At 38.9% G+C, this 18,435-nt stretch overlaps 1 protein-coding gene across 2 annotated transcripts in view; it reads left to right on the forward strand.

Moving 5' to 3' along the window:
- QRICH1 (glutamine rich 1) overlaps positions 1 to 18,004 on the forward strand; it is a 38,591-nt gene extending 20,587 nt beyond the window's left edge. Inside the window, exons 4-11 of one of the 2 annotated variants that reach the window (XM_060766489.2) lie at positions 10,166 to 10,343; positions 11,072 to 11,226; positions 12,734 to 12,848; positions 13,463 to 13,571; positions 14,767 to 14,918; positions 16,000 to 16,090; positions 16,474 to 16,648; positions 17,669 to 18,004. In XM_060766489.2, coding sequence (XP_060622472.1) covers positions 10,166 to 10,343; positions 11,072 to 11,226; positions 12,734 to 12,848; positions 13,463 to 13,571; positions 14,767 to 14,918; positions 16,000 to 16,090; positions 16,474 to 16,648; positions 17,669 to 17,701 — 1,008 coding nt within the window. In that variant the 3' untranslated portion in view covers positions 17,702 to 18,004. Of the gene's footprint in view, positions 1 to 10,165; positions 10,344 to 11,071; positions 11,227 to 12,733; positions 12,849 to 13,462; positions 13,572 to 14,766; positions 14,919 to 15,999; positions 16,091 to 16,473; positions 17,427 to 17,668 lie in introns of those variants that run through there. The other variant, XM_060766490.2, reaches the window with a different exon arrangement.
- The last annotated feature ends 431 nt before the right edge of the window (positions 18,005 to 18,435 follow it).

Below are 18,435 nucleotides of genomic sequence, written 5' to 3' on the forward strand. Positions count from 1 at the left end.
CTGGTGTGGTGTTACTTCTGGCCTTTTTGAGTGCCTAGGCAAGGAAATTGTGGTGGTCAGGAATGGCTGAGGTAGCATTGCTACTTTCCCTTCTCTGCGAAATGACCCTTGACTTATCAAAAACATAATTTTGGCTCCAGACCCTGCCCTTGACTTGTACATGACTTTGGCTTGTACACAAGTACTATATATGCAGTAAGTGCAAAGAATAACATGAACTGTTTTTAGGTGAAGTTTCTTAACTTACTCTGAATCAAATATATTTATGGTTTTGCAGTATATGGTGTCTTTGTAGAGGTGTGCATTTGACATATTGGCATTAGGTGACAGAAGTGATTTACTGCAAGATGGCATTCTGCAAAAAATCTTACGTATTTTTGAAACATGCTGCCTGTGCATAATCATGCACTCAAATACCCTATACTCCTTTTTTTTTGTCGTGTCAGGAGCGACTTGAGAAACTGCAAGTCGCTTCTGGTGTGAGAGAATTGGCCGTCTGCAAGGACGTTGCCCAGGGGATGCCCGGATGCTTTGATGTTTTTATCATCCTTGTGGGAGGCTTCTCTCATGTCCCCGCATGAAGAGCTGGAGCTGATAGAGGGAGCTCATCCGCCTCTCCCCGGATTCGAACGTGCAACCTGTCGGTCTTCAGTCCTGCCGGCACAGGGGTTTAACCCACTGTGCCACCGGTGGCTCCTATACTCCATTTGAAAATAAGCTATCTTCTTTTGCATTTGGAATGTTTATGTTTGATCTAATTTGCATAATTGCAGGAGATATATAGTGTTTTCTTGGGGTAATTAGGAGAAACTGTAAAGCTTTCTTATTTTCCTTCTACTTTCATTTTTGAAATGAATTTAATTACTTGACAAGATAACTACAAAAATGTGGCATATTGCCAATGACTTTGTGTCACAACTATTTCCACTTTTTAGAGACACTATTTCACATCTATGTCAATTTCGCAAAATTGAAACCCGCTTACTTTTGCCCTCTAGATTTGCACATCTGTATCTTACTAAGATACACAAGAATGGGAATATAACTCTATAGAGCTTTTACACAAACCCAGGTTTAATCTAAGACATAATATCTCTCAGAATTACAAAGTAAAATTCTAGAGAGCTGCTGTTTTGTAAACCAATAAGATGACTTAAATCTAACAAAACACTTTCTCTGATGACCGGCAATCTTCTTTGCTGTGTTCTCTTTTGTCAGTTTGTTTCCCAGAGATATTGTTGTCATGAATGGGATTTGAAGAGATTTCTCTTAGTGGGCAGAAGATCACTTTATGTTTATCTCTTGGCTTCAGGAATGTAACCTTCAGATTTGATAGACTGCCATGTAGTCCCTTAATAGTTCTGCAGATCCGTAGATGCCCAAGTCACATTATATGAAGCGGTGAAGTAAAATTGTGTCCCGTATTTAGAATGACAAAAATCAAGTTTTGCTGTTTGGATTTAAATAAAAATACTTTAAAGGAGAGATGCAGTAATTTAAAGGGGAAAACTAAATTTCCTAAATCCAATTTACCATATACATGTGTATGTGAAAAGAAAGTTTAACCAAAAAAAATATCAACAAACAAATACCCTGGGTCAACTTATACACAGGTCAGTGTAAATACACTCTCTTATCGTGCCATTCTGGTCTTTATGATTGCCTGCGTGCAGTGGCATCCCTACAGATGTGTGAAGTGGCTGACTTCAAATGACTGCCACTATTGCAACCTCCAGAATTCCCAAGTCCACCTGAGACATATGGTGTCACCCAAGTGGAAGAGAAGGAATCTCTTTCCTCCCTTGTTCACTGCCACTAGCTTACCTTGCTTTGCCTGATACTTGGCACCATCTGGCCATTTCTAGCTAGTGAGTTTGCCATTTCACCTTTTCTCAGTCACTTGCATGTCTCCTGATTTGTTTGTTTATTCACCTCCTCTGTCTCCTTTATAGTTCCTCTTCAGCTTCTCCTCATTTCCCTGGGGCTTGCCACTCTCCTTCATCAGTTTGTGCGCCTTGACATATACCCATCCTGTTCCTGTCCCCTGTGTTATGGAAATTTGCACAAAGCAGCTCATAGCAGGGAAAGAAGCTCTGAAGCTGCTCTTCCTCTTTTCTTTATGCCCCATAATTTGTTGTTGTTGTATATTTGTTCAGTCGCTTCCGACTCTTCATGACCTCATGGGTCAGTCCACGTGAGAGCTCCTTGTCAGCTGTGGCCACTCCGAGCTCCTTCAGAGTCAAGCCAGTTACTTCAAGGATACCATCCATCTGTTTTGCCCTTGATCTGCCCCTCTTCCTTTTTCCTTTCATTTTCACCAGCATAATTGTTTTCTCATTATGCTTTCTTGTTTTCTCATTATGTGGCCAAAGTACTTCATCTTTGCCTCTTGTATCCTTCCCTCCAGTGGGCAGTTGGGCTTTTATTTCCTGGAGTAGGGATTGGTTTGATCTTCTCACAGTCCAAGGCACTCTCAGAATTTTCCTCCAGTTCAAAAGCATCTATCTTCCTTCGCTTAGCCTTCCTTGTGGTCCAGCTCTCACATCCATAGGTTGCTATGGGGAATGCCATTGCTTTTACAATGTGGATCTTGGTTGCCAGTGTGATGTCTCTACTCTTCACTATTTTATCGAGATTGGTCATTTCTCTCCTACCAATAAGTAAACATCTTTTGATTTCCTGGCTGCAGTCTGTACCTGCAGTCATCTTTATGCCTAGAAATACAAAGTCTGTCACTGCCTCCACTTTTTCTCCCTCTGTTTGCCAGTTTTCAATCAGTCTGGTTGCCATCATCTTGATTTTTTGATGTTGAACTGCAACCCAGCTTTTGCACTTTCTTCATTCACTTTGGTTATAAGTCTCCTCAACTCCTCCTTGCTTTCAGCCATTAAAGTGGTATCATCTGTATATCTAAGGTTGTTAATGTTTCTTCCAACAATTTTAACTCCAGCTTTTGATTAATCAAGCCCTGCACATTGTATGATGTGTTCTGCATACAAGTTGAATAGGTTGGGTGAGAGTATACAGCCCTGCTGTACTCCTTTCCCAATCTTGAACCAGTCTGTTGTTCTATGGTCAGTTCTTACTGTTGCTACTTGGTCCTTATACAGATTCCTCAGGAGACAGACAAGGTGGCTTGGTATGCCCGTACCACCAAGAACTTGCCACAATTTATTATGATCCAAACAGTCAAAGGCTTAGGAATAGTCAATAAAACAGACATAGATGTTTTTCTGAAACTCCCTGCCTTTCTCCATTATCCAGCGGATACTGGCAATTTGGTCTCTTGTTCCTCTGACTTTTCTAAACCCAGCTTGTACATCTGGCAACTCTCTCCCCATGTATTGCTGGAGTCTACCTTGCAGGATCTTGAGCATGACCTTACTGGCATGTGAAATAAGTGCCACTGTACGAAAGTTTGAGCATTCTTTAGCGTTTCCCTTTTTTTGGTGTGGGGATATAAGTTGATTCCCCCCCCCCCCCCCCCAGTCTAATGGCCATTCTTGTGTTTTCCATATTTGCCCCATAATATCTGCACCTAATTTCCCCTTCCCACTCCTCTTCCAATTCCATCTATCCCTTCATGCACTGGAGACTGCACACATGAATCCAGTACATATATAGATCTAGGTGTGTGTGTGCAATTTGTATATTTGTGTGTGAGAGAGAACAAACTGAACATTCATATAAAGTTCCTAAGATGGGGAGAAAGCGGGCGATGTTAGGCAAAAGGAAGAATTTGCTGATGGGACTGATCCCCTAAGGCAGCTCCAACGCTTCCTCTCTCTCTAACTCTCCCTTTACTTAACCATGGTCATCAAAATCCATAATTTTGACTCCAAAACCTACACTGGACTTATAGGTGAAGTTGATTTATATAAATAGAAGAGACTCTGCATGTATAGTAGTTTGAGTGTTGGACTATGACTCCGGAGAACAAGGTTTGAAACCCTGCTTGGCCATGAACACTCACTGGATGACTTTGGTGTAAATTCAATCTTTCATCCTCAGAGGAAGGCAAATCCTAACAAATGTTGCCAAGTAAACCTCATGATGTGTTTGTTTTAGGGCCGCCATAAGTTGGCAATGACAAGAAGGCAAACAACAGCCATGGAATGAGTCATGTATATGTACCAAGCTCCCATTGTTTGAGTGGGTTTACTTTCATTAGGACATTTGGTTAGATTTTGGTCTGTAATCTTAGAAGTGTGTATCTGTTCGGACTATGATTACTATAGCTGTGTATTTTAAATTGATATTCCATGAAAACATTGGTGACTTTTCAAAAAATGTCTCAAGTAGCATAGAGCATGATGTTGAAGTTACTCAATTATTTTCATCAATTTAATATAAAAATAAATATTGTGATTAGTGATCCCATTGTTTGCTGTTGTTTATTGTCGATTTTATTTTAATTTTATTGTGTATGTTTTAATCTGTATTTATGGGCTTGTCCCCTTGTAAGCTGCCCCGAATCCCTTGGGGAGATGGTGGTGGGGTATAAAAATAAGGTTGTTGTTGTTGTTGTTGTTATTGTTATTATTATTATTATTATTATTATTATTATTTGAAACACAACAAAATTAGTATACAGCAAACAAGGTCACTCTGCTGGCTGTTGTATTGGATCACACGTCGGACATTCCCAAGTGAATAGGACTGTCTGATGTATCGGCGAATAATGCGTGCAGATAACAGTAAGGTGGCCTTTTGCAGCTGAGAGATGGTAATATTGTCAGCGCCAATTGTGTTTAAGTGCAGGCCAGAGTCTTTGCAGTTTGATCTTTAAATCCTCGTATCGTGCCAGCCCGTTGTTTCTCTTCAATCCTGCAGTTGCCTGGGATTGCAACAGCGATGATCCATACTTTTGTTTTTTCCACAATTTTTTGGTCAGGAGTATTGTTCTCTAAAACTCTGCCAGTCTGAATTCGGAAGCCCAGAGTAGTTTGACATGTTCATTTTCCATAACTTTTTCAGGCTTGTGATCCCACCAGTTCTTTGTCACAGGCAGGTGGTATTTGTGGCATAAGTTCCAATGAATCATCCAAGCCTCTATGTTATTATTATTATTATTATTATTATTATTATTATTATGTTTTTCCTTTTCCAGAACAACTAAAAGCAGGCAGCTGAGTCATATTATCGGAATGGTTTATCATAGTTGTTGAAACATCTTTTTGTTAATGAATGTCTGTGACAGTAGACATTTCATTGATAGATTTTAAGAAAGAGTTATCCTGAAAGTTACATTCAGTCTGTTAATGGTGGTGTCAAACTGCTTACAAACTATTCATTTTCTAACACAAAGGATTTCTCAGCTCTGTAGAGTTTTGCCTTCTGGGCTGTGCATCTTGCTAGTGTTACAAAATTTGTATATGAGGCTCAAGTCGTAAAAGGTGGCTTGCAGGCTTTTGAGAGCCTTGGATGCTTACAACCTCTGCTACAGACAAATGGTACCATATCATTAGGTTTACTGCATTGAAATTGGCTTCTCTGCAGTATTTTGAAGTTAGGAATGAGGTAATGGCAGAATTGTAGCCAACACTTCTACCAAGCTATAAAAGGACTGCGGGGGACCTCTGTTTCTATAGAACTGGTATTTTTTTATACCTCTTAAACATTATATTTTAAGGCAGCAGCTTGGTGAGTATAGTTTCAGCTTTTTGCCTCAATTTCATTCAATTTAAAGATTGAGTTCTTTCACATTTTCAGCAGTTTTGAAATGCAGTTTCTGCTGTGTCAACAACTTCTATTGGTTATTGTGAGATGCTTTTGAATTTCCTTGCATTGAAGCATGCACCAGTTATGCTGGTTTTGAATTCTTGTAGTCAGATTATAACTGAAGGGTTTTCTTTAAAGGAGCGTGGTTACTGATGTATCCAGTGGAAAACAGATTTGTGATTAGGTCATGAAGGTCTGTCATTCATATGGCCACCATAAGTCAAGTTGCAACAACTGAAGTAACTTCTAGCCTGGAGGAGGAGCATATATATCTTCAAATCATTTCTAACTTAATAGGTTTTTGTCTTCATTTCACCTTAAGGTTTTGATTTTTGACAAGATTTGTTCATAGAAGGGTTGCCTTTGCCTTCCTTTGAGGCTCAGAATGTGACTTGCTCATGATCACCCAATGAGTTTCCAGAATGAAGCAGAGATTCAAGCTTGGTCTTCACGATATAGCCCAACACCAAAAAACAAACAAACGTGTATGTACCCATATAATTTGTGGTACATAATTTTGAAGCAATAAAAATACATTAACAGTGGTTCTCAACCTGTGGGTCTCCAGATGTTTTGGCCTTCAACTCCCAGAAATCCTAACAGTTGGTAAACTGGCAGGGATTTCTGGGAGTTGTAGGTCAAAACACCTGGGGACCCACAAGTTGAGAACCACTGCACTAAGGCATCTTTGGCTGTGAACAAACAAATAGCACTTGCCATGGGGTGAGTAGCCATTTTGAAGTCTTATATAAAATTGGAAAATAGGGTGCTGCTGTTGTTCTGATAGTTTTTTCATACTTTTGCTTTCACTGCTTTAACAGTTTTTTCACTGTCAAGTGATCCCCAGGCTTATTCTGTATATGCTCATGTATATGTTGGGAGTTGTAATTGATCCATTTGGAAACTTGGAGAAGATAATGATGCTGGGGAAAATGAAAGGAACAAGGAAGAGGGGCCAACCAAGGGCAAGATGGATAGATATTATCCTTGAAGTGACTGGCTTGACCTTGAAAGAGCTGAGGGTGGCCACGGCAGACTGGCAGGGAGCTCTGAACAAATAAACAACACATTGAGGGAGGTTTCAGGGGCAAAATTATAGACTTTGAGGTGACCCATGCATAAGTCGAGTGTCATTCCATGGTGAGGGAAACCACCAATGCTGCATCAAGATGCCAGCTGCCCCTGTCCAATTTCACCATTCCCCCACCCAGGCATTCAGAAAGGTATAACAACTGAGAAACTAGAAGTGCATCTTTCAGGTTCTCTTGGGACAGACGTAAGCTTTTGCCTTTTGTTACTCTTCTCAAAGAGGAGGATGGTTTATTTTTAAGAAATAAGAATTAGGGTACAGTACTCACATTGACCATGGATAAGTTGACCCAGTCTTTGAGGGTAACTTTCTGTCAGTGCATTGATCTCCTATGTGAACATTTTTTAATCCTCATAAAATCATTTTAACTCCTTGCTTTCCAACCAGGTAAGGAAGCTCTTGCTTGATTGAACTTTCTTTGTAAATTAAAATATGGTCTATTTTAGTAAGATTTTTCAAAGATCTCAGTCATGCTGTAAATGTTATCTGAAATGTTTGGCAAATATCTAGATCAGTGGTTCTCAAAGTGTGCTCCGTGGAATACTCCTCCAGTTCTGCCCTCCTCCTCTTTCAAGCTTTCCCTCCTCTTTCCTGCTCCCCCCCCACCTCCCTCCCTCCAAAAGCCCCTTTCCCTCGCCAAAAGATGGTTGCCTGATGTTGCTCTGATGATGATGGTGGTGGTGGTGATGATGATGATGATGAGGATTGTTGTTGTTGTTGTTATTATTATTATTATTATTATTATTATTATTATTATAAAGTCTGGGTGGCCATCTGTTGGTGCTTTGATTTTCTTTTTCTGCATGGCAGAAGAGGGCTGGATTGGATGACCCCTGGGGTTTCCACTGAAATACTGTTAAGTTTATGTTGCTTAAAATTGTTCTTCATTTTAAATATTGTATTGTTCTTTCTTTTTTTCTTTTTGGCATTACAAACAAGATGTGTGCAGTGTGCACATGAATTTGTTCATGTTTTTTTTCCAAATAGTTCACACAAACACTCTCCATCCATCTGCCACTGGCCCCGCCCATCTGTCAAATTTTAAAATACAGAGTGTCAAAAAGAGTGTCAAGAAGTTTATTGGGGATTCAGGAGAAACCTTTGCTCCAAAAAGGGCTCCATAGCTAAAAAGGTTTGAGAACCTCTGATCTAGATCATAGATAGGGACAATATGGCCCAAGACTATTTTTCCATACAAATGTTTTACAGTCCTGCAAATGTCCTCACAAACCCGTTTCCTTGCAGTTTGGGACATGGGATTCATCCTCTTTTTAAAATGTGCACAGGCCTAAAACAGGTGAGCAGGTGCAAAATATTCAAAAAGATTGACTACAATACATAGATATGTGTGTAGAGATGCCCATCAAGGAGCCTGTATATAGCCCATTCCTGCCATATAGTGTATCTGGTATGTTAAATGTACAGTTTTTTGCTTAGTGAAAATATTTGACAGCCAAGGGGACTGTTAATGATCAAACTAAGAAATCGCAGCGTTCCTGTATAATTCTAATTTATCCTTGTAGTAATATGTTACTGAGGGGGGGACATTAAACATAATTGCTGCTTTGAGTCCCACCCATGGGGGAAAAGTGGGATTAAAAATAAATAAATAATATCCAGAACCTTTGTTTTTCTATTACTGTCCTTGTCCTCAGTATCAGAAAAGGGATACAGTTGTTGTTCTACTTGTTCATATGAAACCAAATAATTGCTGTTCTATTGTGTAATCATTAGAGTAGTTTGTTGATATAACATTTTCAATTCAGAGTGTTGTCCCCCTACCCATACACACGCATGCATATCTTAATGACTTAACAAGGCTTCCTACCTGTGACAGGACTGCTTACAGAGCGGTTCAGAACAATCTCACTGGGTAGGCCCGGTGAGAAAAGGATGTTCTAATTCACAGGTTTACTGTATTCCCTTCCATCCTATACAGATGAAAACAAATTAAAAACAGTTGCAAACTTGTTTTTACAATATGCTCACTTCCTCCAGCAAATAAAGTATGGATTTGAAAATGTCTCTGGAAAGCAATAACCCATCCCAGAAAGGAAACCGGTCTGCTCTCTCCAGAAATCACCATTTGGAGCAGATCTTTGATTCTGCAGCATTGTAGAGCCTGTTGTAGTTTCCTGAACAGATGTAGATTGATATTTATGTATTTGGTTGGTTTGGCAGACATATTGTTTTCTCTTAGTCTACACAAGTAAAATCTTAAATACCAAGCCCTCAAAACGAGAGGCGCTGAAATCTTGCTCCTCGTTCCCATGGTAGTTGAATTAAGAAACTGGTTTAAAAGTGAACTATAAATCAAGATTGTAAACAAGGATTTGCAGAACATCACTGAAAACATAGAAACTGGCAAGCTTTGTCTGACAAATTCGTAGTAGTTTAGTAGAAGTATGAATTTCTGCTGCTATCTTCAAAAAGCATCCTTTATGTATTTCTAAGTGATGGGGCTCTTGCATCTTTTCCAAAGCAGATGAAAGCCTGTTTGATTTTGAAAAGAGTTTTGAAGTGGCAGTATGTAGCTATGCCAAGAGGAGATGCCTCTTGCGAAGTGTTGCCCTGTTTTTGTCCCTGTTGGTCCCCAGATTAACAGGAACATATGTGAATCCACCCAAGCTAAACAGCTTTACACCCACACCTTCATTATTGCTTTTTGGTACTTGCTCAAAAAGAATATGAAATGGCAGTTTGCATATAGGAAAATCGGGTTTTTTAAAAGTATTTCTGATTAAATTAAGAGGTCGCAAGACTTCATACCTCAAGAATCAATATTGGTTTTGTTTGGTATTTTTCCTAGCACTTCAAGATCTACTAATAGTCCAGGTGCAAAATATGTACAATTAGCAAAATATGACCACAGGAATTCGTTTATAATACAAGAACGGAATGGATCTTAAAGATCTTTCATAAATCAAAACAAACACAAGGAAAAAACCCTTGTTACATAGCCAGTCTTCAGCTTCACAACACTGGGAGATAATTTTGTTGCTATTAGTGTTAAAAGAGTTGAGTTGCTACACTGTAAAGCATGCATAGATCTGTTGGTAGATGTAGATTTATCTTCTGCCATCCAGGTTTACATAAAGAATAACATTCAGATATTACTCTTTTCCCATGAAGATGATTGTATTGCATGCACATACTCACATGTGTGCGTGTGTTGAAGCTTTTTATAAGCTTCCTGGAGCAAAATGAATCAAAACAGTATAATCCTTCTAATTAACTGTGGGTGGTAGAATAGCTTTGTAATGTGATTGAACGTACACTGATGTTATTCTGTTACACAAAAACTGCTTTTACTTTTGCTGATTTAAGTGAATGAAAATGACTTTTTTCCCATAGGCTCAAACTGTCCAGGTTGCTGAAGTGGAGCAACAGCCGCAGCCTCAGCCTTCCCCTGAACTCCTCCTTCCACAGTCCCTGAAGCCAGAGGAAGGGCTAGAAGTGTGGAAGAGCTGGGCACAGACTAAAAATGCAGAGCTGGAGAAAGAGGCTCAGAACAGGCTTGCACCTATTGGCAGTAAGTTCTTCGGGCTGAAGAAGTACTGCTTTTTCTTTTCAAACCAAAGTAATTTTTCTTTGCTCCCCTGAGTATGAAAGAATATTATATTCCACAAATCTGGAATTGGTTATTGAATGTTAACCTTTCCCTTCAGGCATCTCATGCTCCAGATGTTCTGTTGAGTATTGAACTCCCTCCCTCTTTTGGTGGTTTCTTTTTTAGTTGTTCGGTTGAATTAATTTTAATTGTTTTGATACTGTTTCCCCATTTTATTGTGTTATTATATTAAAAATGAGTCCTGATAATTTGAAAAACTAAGCTTACTCATTTTCTGGGTTATCCGGTCTCTGAATTTTTTTCATTTATTGACACATACTGGGTTATACAACATGCTAAAGTCACTTACACAAGATGCTAAAGTTATTCGTTTGTACTGTACCTTTTCACCCAATTTATTTCTTCACATCTTTTCCCTTCATTGGTGAAAGGTAGTCTGCCATTGGGCTCACATGAGTAGTATTAAGTGTACCAGGGTTTGAGGTTTACTAAATTAAATCTAAATGTTAAAACTCTGTTTTGAATAAATATTTTGGGACGTTAAGCAAAAATACTGGGTGGTGGGTGAAATCTGTTCTTGAAAATGTCAGGTAGCTGTTTTTGGGGAGACAGTAAAGGAAAGATGATCAGGTCTAGAAATAGCCTTCTGAAGAACATCAGTTAATGGCCCTTTTTGTTGTGGTTTGCAGGACGTCAGCTGTTGAGATTCCAGGAAGATCTCATATCATCAGCTGTAGCAGAATTGAATTATGGACTGTGCTTAATGAGTCGTGAAGCTCGTAATAGCGAAGGCGAGCCATATGATCCAGATGTTTTGTACTATATCTTCCTGTGTATTCAGAAGGTACGATGTCAGGGAAATTCTTTCTGTAACTAGTGGTCAAACTGTAGGGCAGTGTTTTTTTTGTGATTAGGACAATTCTTGTACATGCTTGGGAGAGATATTCATTTTCTTTCAATGCTGAACTTTTTCTTCTTTTGCATGACAATGACTGTTCAAAGAGCATATTACAAAATGTACTCATATATTTAGCACTCATACTCAAGTCTGTTTTAGTTTAATAAGTGAACTAAGGGTATAGGCTGAATAAATCATGCATCTTAGGCCTATGTATCCCAACCTAAGACCTCAGTTACATATAATATAGTTTGCATGTAATATATATATATAAAGAAACACATAATACATAATACCTATAAAAGCACATAATCATGAATCCACTTGTAAAATGCCAATATACTTCAATTTTAACAAATAGCTTGTTTCAAACTGTAATTAATTTTACTACTTTTCTCGCCATGGTCCTTGGGATTGCCTCAAATGCAATACTACAGGGTGTCATGAAGTGGAAAAAGAAATTTGGGAGGAAATTTAAATAAATGCTATGAAATCCAAACATGTTTACTACTTTTGCACTAAGAAGTGTTCCATTGGTTAGTTTGTACTCTTTAACATATTTTTGAAATGTAACATGAAAAATTATGAACATATTCTATGCTAAAGAGTGAACAGTTGAAAAGCAAGTTACTCAGAGCCCTTCCACACAGCCATATAACCTAGAATATCGAGGCAAATAATCCACAATATTTGCTTTGAACTGGTTAATCTGATTCCACACTGCCATATAATCTAGTTCAATGAGGATTTTATACAGTTGTGTGGAAGGGGCCTCAGATTTGTGTGTAGTAGTGAGGTCATGTCTTGTTCAAAGAGGCTAGTATATCCTGCAGGTAACCACTGAACCTTTGAACTAAATGAATTCAATTATTTTTATACTCTGTAGGGAAGGGAAGTTCCAAATAGTAAATGACTTAATAATTAAGTATATGTACAAGACACACAGCCATATCACCTTAACTCCTATTGCACACGAATAACTGTCAAGCAAACTATAAACAATAATTACATAAATAGATTTTTGAGTGTTAGTCACTGTTCAGAGCCAATGTTGAGTAATTGTTTAAGTCTTGTTCTATGAGTTTGGAAATCTAGAATTCAAATTCTTGCTCAACTATGGAAACAACTGGGCTTCCTCGGCTAGGCCAAACTTTCTCAGCTTCAGAGCAAGGCATAAGCAAGCTTCCTCTAGATAGCTTGTCAAGAAAACTCTCAGTAAGGATCACAATAAGTTGGAGTTGACTTGAAAGCGTGTAACAACTACAGAGGCTACTGTTTTGTACTTTTAGATCCTTCTTAAAATACATTATTATCAAGAGAGATTCTTTTAGTCCTCATGTTTCAGGTGTGGTCTTTAACACACAGACAACTTGACTATATTTTAGAAGTCATTTTAAGAACTAGAATCTTGTGGAGGAAGTTTGCTCTCACCTGTGTTACTGTGTCTTTTCAGTATCTATTTGAAAATGGGCGAGTTGATGACATCTTCTCTGATCTCTACTATATACGGTTCACTGAGTGGTTACATGAAGTTCTCAAGGATGTCCAGCCCCGGGTCACTCCTCTTGGTAAGAGATTCCTCAGCCTATAGTCATTGTAGAGTACTAATATGAAACACTTTAATTATTTGTTTATTGCATTCTGTTTTTGTAAAAAAAAATTCATACAGAGTAGACAATTGCTAGAGGGATTTTCCAAACATTTATCCAAATAGTGCAGTGCTCCTCGTTTTCAGTTGAATATCAGCCCTAAAACTGACCACATGTTTACTTGCACGCTGGCCTTTTACATTCTTGGTTTATATCCCACACTTTCAAGAGATTGAGATGGCTGAGGGACAGGGCATATAGAAATGCCATTCCATATTACTTTGTTTTTCATTTCGGGATCACATTTTTCACCAGAAAAAAATTAAAAGACAAAAGAGCTTAGAGGACTTTTGAGGAGATGCAAAAAGGTATGTGGGGCTGTATTATCTATTTAATAGAATAACTAACAAAACAGTTCACTAGGCTAGATATAAATGCTACTTTTTGGTTGTAACTGCTCTATCATTAAATAAAATTCTGTAAAGACAAGAAAATACGTTATCTTTATGTCTTCTTTTATCTGGCAATTGTGGGTGGGTGGAAATGTTGCTTGAATAACAGCTTTTGGTGACGCTGTTATCCTGTCTTTTCAGGCTATGTTCTTCCGAGCCATGTGACAGAAGAGATGTTGTGGGAGTGCAAGCAACTGGGCGCTCACTCCCCTGCCACCTTGCTCACTACGCTTATGTTTTTCAACACAAAGTATGTACTGCTATACCAGTTTTGTTGTCAATATTGTAGTAATTGCTTTGAAATAAGTAGAATCCTATTTTTAATGAATTGTGGATTGTGATGTGGGGAAGTAGAGGAGAGTAAAGACATACTGACGGACAGGAGTTATCTTAATAGGTCAGATCAAAAGGCATATAGAGTTATTGAGTTGCAAGTACTCAGAAACGTGTATGTCTGTTGCTTTGTCGATGGTTGGTTTGTACTTCTAAGGCTCCTACATAGCTTGATGAGTCTGGACCAACCATGGCACACATACCCTTCATTATCCAACTTCAAATAATTGAGGGGTATGAAGTAAAAAAAAAAAAACAACCCACCCCTTTGGGGCACAGAGTCGAGGGAAAGGGAACAAAATGGATGTGGCTAGGTGAAGTGACCCTCTGTCATATGACTGGGGAAAAAGGGATGAAGCGGACTGGCTGTTGCTAGGTATATGAGAGGAAGGAAGGACAGAAGGAAGGAAGGAAGAAAAGAGAATAGAGGGAAGATAAAATAAAGGAGAAGGAAGAGAGTGAGAAAGGAAGGGAAGAAAAAGGAAGGAAAAGCCAAGAAAAAGAAAGAAGTGGACATGTTTGGGGAAAGCAAGGGAAGAAAGAAGGAAAGAAAGCCACAAAGAGAACCTAGGTAACGCCCCCAGTATTTGATTTTGCAGAGATTCTGTCTGGGAACAATGAAATGCCATTTTGGCTACTATAGCTAAGTGCCGCATTTCATAAATTTGCCTAAATCTCTTCATAGTTTACACTAGTAAAGCTTAAAGGTAAAGGTTTCCCCTGACATTAAGTCTATTTGTGTTCGCCTCCTGGGGGGTGGTGCTCATCTCCATTTCTAAGCTGAAGAGCAGGCATTGTCCGTAGACACCTCCAAGGTTATGTGGCCAGCATGACTGCATCGAGCACCGTTACACTACTCTATGTCAATTGAAGTAGACTGTTACTTGTGAAAACTTATGATAAATATGTGGTTTTGTTGTGAAAGTACCATAACACCATTTATTTGCTGGAAATAAGCATACTTGTTTTCTTGATTGTAGTGGCCAGGCATTAAATATTAGATTTTATGACTCTCATTTATGCCCTTTTAGATGCAAATTGGGTACTTCTCCCAGTATGAGTAATGGCTTTTCAAATATGTTTTAATATGCACCTTTTCTTTTCTTGTGCAGATACTTCCTGTTAAAAACAGTGGACCAGCACATGAAGTTGGCCTTTTCAAAAGTCTTGAGGCAGACTAAGAAGAACCCTTCCAATCCCAAGGATAAGAGTACAAGCATCCGGTATCTGAAGGCACTTGGTATCCACCAGGCTGGCCAGAAAGGTAGAACTTAAAACTTAATTTTGGTTCTAATGGCTGATCATATTTATTCTGCAGTGCTGCTCAGAAGATACAAGATGAAAAAGAAGAGAAATTGGGTTTTATGATATTTGTAAACTAGTATTTTGTTTTATTCATTTTTTATATTTTATATTTTTATACAGTAAGCTCACTGTTATTATTTTTATTACATTGCATTGCTCTAATTGTTTCTTGCATTTGTCTGGGCATTGAATGTTGGCCTTTTTTGAGTTGTAAGCTGCTCACAGTCCCCCTGGGTTGAGAGGGTAGTCCCCTTGGGGAGAGAGGGTGGTTTATAAATACATTATTATTATTATTATTATTATTATTATTATTATTATTATGCTTCCCCAGAATAGTTCAGAATACACCTTCATGAGAGTGGACAGAATTTATCACTGAGTCCTTCTTTCTCTGCAAATATTTTGATTGCACCTTTTCCACTATTATTTTATGTGGGTGGCTTACTGGTTTCACTGGATGTGTCAAACCTACTTTTGTAAGGTAATAGGATCATCAAAAGTATCAAAAAGTTCCTGCAACTTTGTGGGACTCCGAAGTGACATTGAGAGTTTTGTCTGCTTTCTTCCTCCTTGCACCAGAGATCCTTTTTCAAAGCCTATTTAGGTTTCTTTATCATAAATGCGATGTGGGCAGCAGAACACATATTTGACTTCCAACTATTCCCATTTTGGATTTGGTTTTTACAGAGTATGTACTTAGACTACTTTGTCAAATAGGAAGTTGTTGTATTTGGCTTTTCACAAGAACTACTAACTCCACCAACAACAAAAATACTTTAAAACCCCTATAAAGATGGTTCATCAGTCACAATAAAGAGATTGACACTTATGCTTTATTGCAAGCCTTCATGACCTGCAGCCATTCTGGTATTTGGATTTCAGCCCCCAGAATTCCTGACTGTTGAACAGGCTGCCTAGGGCTTCTGAGAGTTGGATGCCCAAGTACTTGAAAAGCTGCATGTTGTGTAGGCCTGATTTATTGCCATTTATTTCCCACGTAAAGTATCTTAACAGGTTCTGTTATTTGGGTTACCTTGCAGTTACTGATGATATGTATGCAGAACAGACCGAGAACCCTGAGAACCCTTTAAGGTGTCCTATAAAGCTCTATGACTTCTACCTCTTCAAATGGTGAGTATTTCTGTTGTCCTTGAAAGTCGCAAACTGTCATGGAAGGGGTTATGGCAGTGTGCTCGATTTTAAATTGCATTAACATGCATCTTACTACAAGGTCATTTAGATTCATTCCTATTTGGAGTTAAATTATATTCCTACTTACTATAAGGTCATTAACTACATTCCTTCTTGGAGTTAAGGATGGAGGTGTGGTCTACTGAATGTCACTCCTGACTAAATATATATATATTCTACCCCATTTATTTGCCTGCCTGCATACATAGCCAGCTTCAGTGTTAGTAAAATGAAAGTTCAAACTTCTGGGTTAGGATTATATTGATAGACATTCAGAGTGATGGCTTGATGTTCAGTCTCTCCCTCTTTCTCTTTCTCCACAGTCCCCAGAGTGTGAAAGGCCGGAATGACACCTTCTATTTGACCCCTGAACCCGTGGTGGCTCCCAACAGCCCAATTTGGTATTCCATCCAGCCAATCAGCCGCGAGCAAATGGAGCAGATGCTCACCCGGATTCTGGTGATACGAGAGATTCAGGAAGCGATTGCTGTGGCAAATGTCAGCACCATGCACTAAGTGCATCCCTTGCCAGCTCATAAAATGGGTGCAGGTGGGGTAGGGTGGGAGGATAGGTTGTGAGGCCAGGATCAGTTGTACAGCCTTTTACACTAAAGGAGATGCCTAAGTTTTTTTTTAATGGGTGTAGTTAGGAAGCCCTTTTAAGCTTCCTCTGTTTAAAAAGAGAACCTTTCTCATTGTGTATCTGGCCCAAATGCATCAGCCTTCTGGACACATTGAGGGCTGTGTTCTCTCTCTGGGAGCTGTGAGGTGCCGTAGGTTGACTTTGGGTTTTTTTATGATGTGGGGGGAAAAAACAAATTTAATTGAGAGACTTGGCCTGGTGCGGCCACTCCTTTGGCGCTCATGCACTTGGAAAGAGCAGAAAATGATCAATAGAGAAGCAGTTTGCAGTTTCCTTGTGCTCACACTGACATGTCTTGGAAGGGAGAGAAGACTGTCCTGCAATTATGATTTATAAGAAGAAAAAGAAGAAAATTGATTTCTATTAAGACCTTAAAAGTGACATTTTTAGATGTTAAGTACAAGCTACCACAGTCCGTTCTCTTTCTTTCTCCCTCCCTCCCTCTCTCTCGGTCTTCTTTTTTTTCCCTTTCTTTTTTTGGCCTGATGTTGAGGCCTTAAAACCTTGAGGCTCCTGTGCCTGATGGAATTCTTGTAACATACACTTGTGTATCATATAAAGATACCACTCTGTTTCTCTTATGTATTCTTACGCTAGTTGTTTATTAAGAATGACAAGCACGTCTTTTCAACATGCTATTGAACAACGTGTCTTTATTTATGAGAAATTTTGCAGAAAAAGATTAGTTGTGTGGTAGGGGGTGACCACCCCACTGATGAAGAGACCCTATGGAAGCCATAAGCCAATTGCAAGGAATTCCTTTTAGAAATCTTTTGCTTTTGGCTTGTTATGGCTTCCATAGTAATTCTGCTTGCAGAACAATTTTGGATAAAATGACCTTGGGGTGAAGGTGACATTTATTCCTTCTTTTTCAGGCATACAACCTCCTGGAAAATTCAAACCTGTAGCAGATACACAAATGAATCCAGGATTTAGAGGGCATGTTTTCCTATAGCTCATTCTGTCCCCTTTTCATCTGGATTCGGTGTTATCCTTGACCACTGGGAACTGGTTTTAATCCTAGATTGGCTAAGTACATTTGGGAGGATCCCAACTTCATCGACTTGGCAACACTTGGTTATATTGGTGAACCTGGGAAGAGAGCTGAGAAGTGGGGAGTGTGTAATCCCTTGTATTTTACATCTACATTTGGCTCATGGAAGACGGTTTTATTTCACATTCTTTGAATAATATGTCATTGAACAGCTCAACCTATTCGCAGTTTTCATTTATCACAGACTCCTGTTGTTACTGCTAGAATTTGCTCCGCTATTGGAATAGAGTCCGACAGTAGTATCAGCATCGTTAGGCACAAACCAGGTCGTTTCCTTCAGATTAGTCCTTGGTCTTGTCGGTTATCAGTGTTGGAATATTCCTTATCCATGGCAGAATAGAGTGCTGTGTAGCCAGTGCTATATATGAGCATATGGTAGGAAACAGGCAAGAAAATACATAGGTTGCTCTAGTAAGGTTTAAGAACAGGTAAAAATGTGCGTTTACTGTTATAGGTCATACACCAGAGATAAAAGAGTAGACGAAATTTTTTAAACTTTGGTAGAAGAGTACCTAACACTGACTCATCTTTGTGTGTAATAATAATACACTTTATTTATATTCCGTTCTTCTCCCCTAGGGGACTCAG

Source organism: Anolis sagrei, chromosome 2 (genome assembly GCF_037176765.1).
Source record: "Anolis sagrei isolate rAnoSag1 chromosome 2, rAnoSag1.mat, whole genome shotgun sequence".
NCBI classification, from domain to species: Eukaryota; Metazoa; Chordata; class Lepidosauria; order Squamata; family Dactyloidae; genus Anolis; species Anolis sagrei.